The sequence below is a fragment of the Lotus japonicus genome, chromosome 4 (genome assembly GCF_012489685.1).
Source record: "Lotus japonicus ecotype B-129 chromosome 4, LjGifu_v1.2".
Lineage (NCBI taxonomy): Eukaryota > Viridiplantae > Streptophyta > Magnoliopsida > Fabales > Fabaceae > Lotus > Lotus japonicus.
In genome coordinates this window covers 7,987,780-7,999,341 of record NC_080044.1, presented here as the reverse complement: position 1 = coordinate 7,999,341, position 11,562 = coordinate 7,987,780, and the positions used below count along the sequence as shown (strand labels likewise).

At 36.6% G+C, this 11,562-nt stretch overlaps 1 protein-coding gene across 1 annotated transcript; it reads left to right on the top strand.

Annotated features, from left to right (window-relative positions):
• Positions 1-1,407: 1,407 nt before the first annotated feature.
• LOC130713579 (2-hydroxyisoflavanone synthase) lies at positions 1,408-3,324 on the top strand. Its single transcript, XM_057563352.1, has 2 exons — positions 1,408-2,425; positions 2,539-3,324. Exons 1-2 carry the CDS (start codon positions 1,523-1,525, stop codon positions 3,202-3,204), a joined length of 1,569 nt encoding a protein of 522 aa, XP_057419335.1. The 5' UTR covers positions 1,408-1,522; the 3' UTR covers positions 3,205-3,324.
• Positions 3,325-11,562: the final 8,238 nt, after the last annotated feature.

The following is an 11,562-nucleotide window of genomic DNA, read 5'->3' as shown; positions in this document are numbered from 1 at the left end:
AAATGCATGCTGCTGTTCAAAGCTATCCTTTAGCCAAAAAGGTGTACTTTGTCAGCTAGTAGGTGGTGATAGCTTTGGGCTACTTTGCATAAGAGAGACATTTTGGAAAAGTGATGTTGACGTGTTGTCCTTTTTCCTCTTCATTGGTCATCGAGACTTCTCTCTTCAAAGGTAAATCAGTTTGCACGTGACCAGATTAGTTTCCTTCTGACTAAAGCATGGGGCAAATAGTTGAGATACAATTTTGACTTTCCCGCTCAAAGGCTTCTTCTGAAATTCTGAGGTATGACGTGGCATGAAACGATACAGAATAAGTGTCTTCCTTGTTTACTGGACGATGCGATCATATCTTGCGTAAACTTCTTTTTCCTTATAAGGCTTAGACATATTCGTTGAAGCATGCGACCTTATAATATATATTTCCTGAAAAATGTCATTAACATCTGGAATTAGATTTTAGTAGAGAAAAGTATTTATAAAAATTGTTAGGATCAAAATAAGATTGAAACACGTTGTAACACGTTTGAACTTAACATATAGCACATTCGCTTTATGCATATATAAGTTTAAGTTCAAACTTCAAATCTAACATAGTTTTACAATAGTAATTAGCAACGATATCGACACAACCGGTCCAAACCATAGTTCAACATAGTTTAATAATAATACTAACAAATAAGGTTTTTAAACAAACATGTCAATGTGCTCATTGTCCAAGAACAATTTAAAAATAAAAAATTACTCTGATCCGCGGGTTAAAAAGGTTGGGTTGCATTACACTGACCAATATTCTATCTGAGTTGAAATTTACTCAATTAAACCCGGCTCATTTATATTATGACGAATAACAAAATATATATATTTTCTCAAACACTCATTCGAGTATTATAATCATACATCAGCTACAATGGTTGAGACTTGAGACTGATCCAAAAAAGAATCATACATCAGCTATAATATATAGTTCAACCGAAAATACCATTAAGTGTAAAACTAAAATTATTTATAATTTTTCAACCTTCGATTTTAATTTCTTTTTTGGTCAAATTTCAACCTTCAATTAAAACACTTTCAAACTTTTGCCTAGCTACTTCAGGGTACACACCAATTTTGACCCATTTTGGCCCATTCATTCGACACTTATTATGTTTAACGCAGCCTCTCCAAGTGTGCATCCGACGTGAAAGAAATGTCAAACTCAAATGTTTTGGGTCTGCTGTACAGTTACATCTTTGTTTTTGTATAGAAACTATTGGACAAAAAAGATACAATAATGAAAAGAAGAATTCATATTTTTACAAATTATGAGCTTCAGTTAATGAATTGAATTTGTGTTTGTTTGTATATGACTAATTGACTATATAGTCCAAGTGCAATGTCCAGCAGTGGCTTATAAAAGGGAAGCATTAGAGGCCAGTATTCTCAGGCAACAAATTAAAAGATCCTGGTTCATAAGCCTCAACTCAAATTCTCTCTAGGGACTCATCTTTGAAATTATCAGTTCAAAGATCAAACAAACACCATGTTGGTGGAACTTGCATTAGCATTACTGGCCATAGCTCTGTTCTTACATTTACGTCCCACACCAACTGCCAAATCCAAGGCCCTTCGTCACCTTCCAAACCCTCCAAGTCCCAAGCCTCGTCTTCCATTCGTTGGACACCTTCACCTTTTGGACCAACCACTTCTCCACCACTCCCTCATCAAACTCGGCGAGCGATATGGGCCTTTGTACTCTCTCTATTTTGGATCCATGCCCACCGTTGTTGCCTCAACCCCTGAACTCTTCAAACTCTTCCTTCAGACCCATGAGGCCTCTTCCTTCAACACAAGGTTCCAAACCTCTGCCATTAGGCGCCTCACCTATGACAACTCTGTTGCCATGGTCCCTTTTGCTCCTTATTGGAAGTTCATCAGGAAGATCATCATGAACGACCTCCTCAACGCCACCACCGTCAACAAGTTGAGGCCTTTGAGGAGCCAAGAGATTCGTAAGGTTCTGAAGGCTATGGCACATAGTGCGGAATCTCAACAACCCCTTAATGTCACTGAGGAGCTTCTCAAGTGGACAAACAACACCATCTCTCGAATGATGTTGGGGGAGGCTGAAGAGGTCAGAGATATTGCTCGTGAGGTGCTTAAGATCTTCGGGGAATATAGTCTCACAGACTTCATTTGGCCATTGAAGAAGCTCAAGGTTGGACAGTATGAAAAGAGAATAGATGAGATATTTAACAAATTCGACCCCGTCATTGAGAAGGTCATCAAGAAACGCCAAGAGATAATAAAGAGGAGAAAAGAGAGAGATGGAGAACTTGAGGAGGGTGAGCAAAGTGTAGTTTTCCTCGATACTTTGCTTGAATTTGCTGAAGATGAGACCATGGAAATCAAAATCACAAAGGAACAAATTAAGGGTCTTGTAGTGGTGAGTTTCTTTCTTTGTTTATTTTCATTGATTGACTTTACATTTATATGTTTAAGGTCAAAGTGAGTGAACTAGTTACTAATGTTACTAATCCCAATTGGTTTTATGTGCAGGATTTCTTCTCTGCAGGGACAGATTCGACAGCTGTGGCAACAGACTGGGCTCTATCAGAGCTCATCAACAACCCGAGGGTGCTGAAGAAAGCAAGAGAGGAAGTTGAAAGTGTTGTTGGAAAAGATAGACTTGTTGATGAAGCAGATATTCAAAATCTTCCATACATTAGAGCCATCGTGAAGGAGACATTCCGCATGCATCCTCCACTCCCTGTTGTTAAGAGAAAGTGTGTACAAGAATGTGAGCTCAACGGTTACGTGATCCCAGAGGGAGCACTGATACTCTTCAACGTGTGGGCCGTGCAAAGAGATCCCAAATACTGGGAGGGCCCATCCGAATTCCGTCCTGAGAGGTTTTTAACTGCTGAAGGGGGAGCAACCTCCATTGATCTTAGAGGCCAGAATTTCGAGCTTCTCCCATTTGGGTCTGGAAGGAGGATGTGTCCAGGTGTGAATTTGGCAACTGCAGGAATGGCCACATTGCTTGCATCTGTTATCCAATGCTTTGATTTACAGGTTGTGGGTCAAAAGGGCAAATTATTGAAAGGAAGTGATGCCAAAGTTAGCATGGAAGAGAGTCCTGGTCTCACTGTTCCAAGGGCACATAATCTGATGTGCGTTCCACTTGCAAGAACCAACGTCACATCTGAACTCCTTTCCTCATAAAAGTACAACACAAATAACCTACATGTTTTCTTTGTGAGCTGATAGAAAACAAATGTTTTCTTTGCGAATGCTTTTATATGGTATTAATAATCATATTCACTTTTCTTTCTACACCTTTAATATTTGAGTTATTGATAGACAATGGATCGAAGTAACCCACTGTGTTAGTCCAATCCAATTAGCCTCTTCCTGATACAATGATGCAATTTCCATCCTTTTATTTTAATATTTTGTCCAAAAAAGTGTTGTTGTAACCACTTAATTTTTTTAACTCGCATATATCCATTTATATTATACTATTTCCCACCTCAACAAATCTGTGGTAAGTCTAGTACTTTAAGATTCTATTGGGTACTATTGGCAAGTGACAACAAGTCAGTTTTGCACTCATGCATTATGTGGTCCTTGTAACAAGTCTAGGCTAATCTTCATGCGAACACACTTTTCACCAAGCTGCAAGATCCAATAAGGTGTATTAGTGATAATGTAATTTTTTGTCAATGGTTATGAGTATGATTGGAATATCACACAACCTCTCCGCAATTGATTAGTTAGAAGGCATTCTACATGTCCATCCAATCTAGGACCCAAATAGTTCAATTATAGCTGAAAAAATTGCAAATAAATTCAACCATTTATTTGAGTTATTAACTTCAATTATATTACTTGCGAATTTTCCTACATAACGTGCTGCAAAATTTGCTGAAAATTTGAATGAAATTTTCTTTGATTTTCAAAATTTGCATGAACGATTATCCCCCGAAGGCTAGGTCAAGTGGTAAGAGCTAGAGACATAAGGGTTTGGTAGGGTGAAGGGCTCAGATTTCGAATCCTGAGTAGAATTAATTTACTAACATTACTAACAACTAACATTTGCCTATAAAAAAAAAAAATCTACCATGATATTTGCTAGGTGTTAGAAAATCGTAACATAATTTGAAAATAAACACAGGAACACAAGAAGGAAGGTTGAGTTATGTTCTATAAAATCTTTTCAGACGTTCCCCCTTTTTTAATGGCATGCACCAAATAATAATGAAAGTAAATAACAACGAGTAAAGAAAGGGAAAGCCAGCACAAATTCATACTGGTTCACCCAACGTGGATTAGTCATTGGTATACACCAAGATTTTCACTCAACTTCCAAGTATCATGGACTTCTCCTTCACAAGTATTCTCAAGAACTTCTCATTATCAAGTATTCTAAAGGACTTTTCCTTATCAAGTATTATACAAGACTTCTACAAGTATTCTAAAGGACTTCCTCCTTACAAGTATTCTACAAGACTTAGATTTCTCTTTATCACTTTCGTTAAATGTAAGTCCTAGAATTTCCGGAAATAAAATTATTATTTAATTTCCTGTTTTACGTTCTAGGTTTGTGTCAATGTAAAGATGTTTGTAAGGAAGTGTGTGGTTAATTTATAAGTGAATCCATATTGTCGCAATCGGGATCGCGGCGGGACGACGAATAAGAGTTTTGAAATCAGAAGAGTCGCCACCAATATTTATTAACATGGAAAACATTGGAAAACCCATAAAAGAGAATGGTCTTTGAAATCAAATCCAGATCCGGGAGTCGATTACGCGAGGAGAAGGTATTAGCACCCCACAGCGTCCGTCTATAAAACGGTACCTCTAATTAATTGTGTAAAATATTATAGCTTTGAAAATATTTGTTTTCACCCAAAAATTGTTTTTGTCTTTTTTATTATATTCAAGTCACATTCTAATTAACTAATCAAACACATTTTTTTTCTTTTATTCAAAAGCATGATCAATAAAGATACTAGACCGAACTGTTAGGAAAACACGTCAACACAATAACCACTTTGTTACTACTTGACTTGTTATCACCATCTTAGCAAGAAATAGCCACATAATTAACTCGCTGCCCAGGAGAGAGATCTTCATCAGTTTTTCTTTACATTGACTTTGCTTTTAGGAGTATAATAACAATAAACTAGTGAAAGATAACTTTAAGAAGAAAAATCTGGAACAAAGAAAGTGAAACTAAATTAAGAGATGAGGGGCAGGGGAATACGCATCATTCCGAGAGAGAAATTAAGAGGAAAGAAGAAGGGAGAAAAAAATAAAAGGGATGAGATACAAGGAATAACAGGGAAGGGATGACATCTCCAATTGTTTGATTACAACGTTTAGTCATGATGAACACATATTGAGATTAAATCACAGAGACGCATAAATGAAGTTGCAGTGTTACAATTTGTGCAAAAGGTGAGATAAAAGAATGAAGAAAGACAACAATTACTTGGTGATAGAACTAGTTGCAATTGATTTCTTTCTCACTGCTCAGTGACCAAGCTCTCTTCCTCAGCACTATCTATCTCAACACTCTGTTTCTGAATTTTTTTCTCTCAATATTCTGGTTGTATTCCCTCTTTTTGTTCCCTTTTGAACTCTGCTCCTCTCTTCATTTATAAGCCAGAAAGCTTGCTAATTTCTTCATGCATTTAAAGAGCCCAACTGTATTTCTTCCATGTTTTCAACAATTGCAGCTGAGATGTGAAAAATTTTATGCGGTGCTTGCCATTCTTGACATCATATCTTCAAATTGCAACTTGAGAGGATTTGGTACTGTGCCATGGTTGCCATTTTCAACCGTAAATCTAGCACCAAGGTGTATATTCAACATCATATCTCTAGATTAGCTTCAGATAGGTAGATAGCAAGGCACATGGTTGGCATGCTACTAAGGGCTTTTGTCTCCATTTTCTTTATTTTTGTATTCTCTTTTATTGCTTGGTCACGTTGTGCCCCTTTCTTTCTCTTCTTCTACAATACTTCAGGGATAAAAAAAGCTGGTTGAAATTTGTTTTTGAAAGCATTTAATGAGATGCTAATTTTCAACACAAACTTCTTCAACTTCACTTGATGTCCTCGACCACATTTCTTTAGTTTCCAAGCCAGTGCATGGCCTGCAAAAAAGATGGTGCGCATGCACCTAAAAACTTTTCAAAAATGATAGAAATTTGAATAAAATTAGAATAAGGGAAAGATAAAAAGGGTAGGATAAAATTAGGTGTTCACAGTTGCCCCTCTTTACTTATTATTTTACATAGAAAATATGAACAAACATGTGTTTTCATATTGTCATGGCAAAATAAAAATAAAGACATGAACTCTAATTTTATCCAATAGCAAAGAAGAGATTTATGTTCAACAAAAGATTAAACCTGGAGGGGGCACGAGGCCCTGTTGACAAATAAACTGGAGGGGGCAGAGCCCAACTAAAAATTAAACGTGGAGGGGCACGAGGCCCAACTGAAAGTAAAATTAGGGGGGCACAAGGCCAGCTGAAAAATAAACCTGGAGGGGCACATAACCCAGCTGAAAAATAAACCTGGAGAGGCACATAGCCCAGCTGAAAAATAAACCTGGAGGGGCACGGGGCCCTGCTGAAAAATAAACCTGGAGGGGCGTGGAGCCCTGCTGAAAAATAAACCTGGAGAGGCGTGGAGCCCTACTGAAAATACCTGGAAGGGCACAGAGCCCAATTGAAAAATAAACCTGGAGGGGCACGGGGCCCTGCTGAAAATTAAACCTGGAGGGGCGTGGAGCCCTACTGAAAAATAAACCTGGAGGGGCACGGAGCCCTGCTGGAAATTAAACCTGGAGGGGCGCGGAGCCCAGCTGGAAATTAAACCTGGTGAGGGCATGGAGCCCTGCTGAAGATAATCCTGGTGGGGCACAAAGCCTTGCTGAAACCATTGTTGATGAGATAAAACTTTTTGTTCGTTTTGGTGGGATGTCCTGATCGCGTTGGCACCTGAAGTTATGCTACAAGCGAATCTTTTTAATTACGTAACCCTAATGGTCGGGTGCGATAATTAGGTATAATGCCTTTCCTTAACCCTTAATCATATTTTTCAGAGATATAACCTTTTTTTAGTACAACAAAGATATAACATATGATCAATAAATTTATAAAATACACGAATAAATTTAATTAAAATAACCACTTTTATCATGTTTTTCAAATATAATTAGCTCAAAGTGAGTGCATCAACATTTTTCTCATTTACTATTATATATCTGCAAGACTAAGGGCTCGTTTGGTATTTACAAGAACAAATCAGTGAAATTGACACATAAGAACAAAACGTTGAACATGTACACTATTCACACTATTTACAGCTCCAATCAACATTACACTAGTTTCACCGACATTGCAAACCACAAAACCCGACAACGGCGCCAAATTTGATAAAGGTTTTTTCCTCGTTGTTTGTGCTGCTTTTGGCTAAACCTTTATGATTCAATCATAGCAAAGCAGATACGGGTTTATCGTCCTCAGGGATTGTGTGAACATCAGTTCCACCAGTTAAATATCGATTTGAGCAGAAAAAGATGTTTGATAAATTATTTTTGTGGTTTTTGAGTATAAAATAAAACAGTAAAAGAACATTTACTGAGGTAACAAAGAAGAAAATATATTTAGAATGCATTTTCACCTAATCCTCTAATTGCTTTCAACTCAAACACTTTTGTAATGGTTCATTTCATTTATGATGTCGAGAGCTATCCACCTAACTATCCCTAGACTAGGTAATCTATCAATTAGAATTCCTAGACGTAATCCCTTACCATCTAGAAAATCCAAAAGGAATAATTAGCTCAAGTTCTCTCTCAAAGACATTCCCAATGATCAATTCATCCTAAGACAAGGTACCCTAGGCTTGCAAGTCTTCGTTGTCACTCCGTAAACTCCTGTTAGAACTCAGAACCCCACCTGTCACGTGGAAATCCACTATTGCTCCTACCCAAGATATTCTCATTCTAGGACAACTAGTTCACTGAGTGGTTTCTCTCTTGAACCAGACCCACAATTATCTCCCGATCTCATGCTAGTCCATAGAAATCTAACACAAACAATCAATACTTGAAGCGAAGAAAGTAAAACTTTAACACTGTGTTATGACCTAAGACATAGGCGCTCTACTTCCATTGATCTAAGCATACACCAACGTATATCAACCTCTCGATATATTTACAAATTAGTGAAGTTCATTTGATTATCAATTGATTGGTTAGAAACATAAAGTGCAAAGAGAAACACCATACATGAAAGATTTCCACTTTCATCAATGAACGAACTTAGAACAATCAAAGAGTCAAGTTATACAATCTAAATACACAAATAGAAAACAAAAACTACAAGGGAAAGGGAAGAAAGAACCGAAACCCAAGAGTAGACGACGTAACCACGACCATGGAAGCTTTCCGAAGCTTTCAATGGCTTCTGGGAGGTTGTCACCGTCCTCCCATGGCTGCCATCACCATCTTGAAGCTCCAATCCATCCAATCCTAGCCCAAGGACCCCTCCTCCATGAAGCCCAGCTCCCTTGCTCTGTTATGGTGCCAAAATTGGGAGAAAATCGAAGAGAATGGCAGAGATACCCCAGTTTACGAGTTCAAGCCCTTAAATAAAAGTTGAATCTGTCAGAATGGTGCTAAGCGCCATTTTCTGGTGCTAAGCGCCCCTGTTCCTTCCTCCTTGGGTTTTCTCCACCGCCTTTGGTGCTAAGCGCCACTTATTGGCGCTAAGCGCCATGGTCTTTTTGCCATAATGGTGCTAAGCACCATTTCTTGGTGCTAAGCATCAAGCCTTCAAATCTTCATTTTCTTCATTCAAACTTGGCTCTTCCTTGAATTTCTTCCCTACATAAAAAATCCAAGTTAGAACATGAAATTAATGATATTTTCATTATTTTTATGCTAAAACAAAATACGTACTATATTAACTCTTTTGAGGGATAAAATGATCAATAATGCAACCATACATGTCAAATAAGTGCTTAAAATGATATTGAAATATTCGTAAAAATGACAGTTATCAAAGACTAAGGGCTCGTTTGGTATGTTGTCTAGTATAAAGCCATATAATATTAGACCTGATTGGATAAGTCTGATAAAAATTACATACTATAAAATGTTTGATCATACACTGTATAATTTGTCACATATTTTAAATTAATATAAACATATGTTTAGTGGAGGGTGATGGTGATTAATAGTGGCAGTGATGATGGTGTGGCGGATGGTGGTAGTGGTGTTAGAGATGCTGGTGGTGGTGGGTGACAGTTGTGGTGGTAGTAGTGGTGATTGCAGTGGCGGTAAAGTGGTGATGGTGGAGGAGAATATGATGAGTGGTGGAGTTGGCTATTGTGGTGCGGGTGGTGGTAGTTGTGGTTGCGGTATTGTTGTAAGACGGTGATGACGGTAGGTGAAAAAAGGTGGTGGTTGTGGCGGTAGTGGTTGTAGAGGCTTTGGGATGGTGGTGGTGATGGCGGCAGCAGCGTTGTAGGACGGTGATGGCGGTAGCGGCGAGGAAAGGTAGTGGTGGCAGCGACAATGGTGATGACGATGACAATGACATCAACAACGGTGGTGCAGTGGTAGTGTGGGGTTGTGGCAGAGGATTAAATAATTTCAAGTAGCTTATACGTTACAATCTTATCTGACGTAATTCATCATCTATATAGTAGATTAAATAATCCATAATTTTAATGTATAAGAGTGAATTAATAAATAAAATCATACAATACAATGTTAGTATCAAACAATGAATAAACTCATATTATATTATAAATGTTTATGCAATATACGAAACGAGCTCTAACATTATATTCACGAGATTTTATTTTACATACTGTGACAGTGAAAAGTTGTACATATGCTTTTAATTATGACATGATAAATGGTTAGATTCTAGTTGAATGATTAATAACCATTATTAAACTCATATTTATGTTAACAGAATCTGAAGAAAGGGAAAATGAAGAAACTGAACTCATTTCATTGATAATTGCTAATGATTACAGAGAGAGTGAAGACTCCTTATATAGGAGATTAACTAACTTGCATTGCAAGCTATCTAGATAGTTACTATAGGCAGTTACATTCTAACTGAGACCCTTTTACCACCATAGTATAGTTTTGGAACATATTTACCATTATAGTGTACATTTTTTTTTTATTTACGAAACTAGTGTAAATCGCCACTTAGAGTGGCGATACATATATTTTTTTGTTTATTTTTTAAGAAATCGCCACTTACCGTGGCGACACTTTAAATTATTATTATATTTTTAAGAAATCGCCAGTACCAGTTGCGACACCTAATTTTTTTATTTTTTTGACTTTCTATTTTAGTGACGGAAATAAATCCGTCACAAAAGCCTTAATTGAAAGCAATCAGTGACAGAATATGGAGAAAGAAATTTTCCGTCGCAAAGGATATTACGTCCCAAAATCCAAGAGAACAATATTAAATAAATTAGCGACGGAAATTTGAGAAGGGATTCTACTATCGCAAAAGGGTTAACGATGAAATATCTTTTTTGTGACGGATAGTTTTCAATCCATGTTCTGTCACTAATTCTTTTAAATCATATACCAGGATTTTGTGACGGATTTTTTCCATCACAAATATAGAAAGTCAAAAAAATAAAAAATAAGGTGTCGCCACTACCGGTGGCGATTTCTAAAAAAAAATATTAATAATTTAAAGTGTCGCCACTCCAGTGGCGACTTCTTAAAAAAACAAAAAAAAATATATATGTATCGCCACTCTAAGTGGCGATTTACACTAGTTTGGTAAATAAAAAAAAATATACACTATAATGGTAAATATGTTTCAAAACTATACTACGGTGGTAAAAAAGTCTCTAACGGAATCCTAACAACCTAGCAATTGCATCCAGCTGTCATCCCAGCTAGCATAGACCATAACAGAAACTACACATAAGCTATGCGATATTTTTATATCTATTATTACTTATATACTCTTATAATTTACACTTTCCAATATCGTTACAAATAAAGAAGCGTACCTGATTGTTCATTTGGAGTCCTCAAGTCAAACCTTCTTTTTGACCTGGCTCTCGATCGAGTCATAAGTGATGCACCCATGCAACAGCATCTCTTGACTAGAAAAGTAGTGAGTGATGTACTCTTAAAATAATTAGTTTTTATACAAAATTAGGCATAATAATAATTGTAATTTTCTTCCTTTTAATTTAAACTCTGTGAGATTTGCAAATGTGATCACATATATAAAATGTTTAAATCTTTATATTTTATTAACATGTTTATAAGATGGATTGAAATTATCAAATAATGTTAGAAATGTAGAAGTAATAAATTTGGTAATTTTCAATAAATTCTTAAAAAGTTTTATAGAATGTGATATTATAATTTAGGGGTTATTTAAGGTAAATTCACCGTAGCTAATTAAATTATATTGTGATATATGTCTTCAAAATTCTAACTCATGACACCTATCAAGATATTGTTGGACAATCTAAACTAGAGAAATTAAATTTTAGGCTTAAA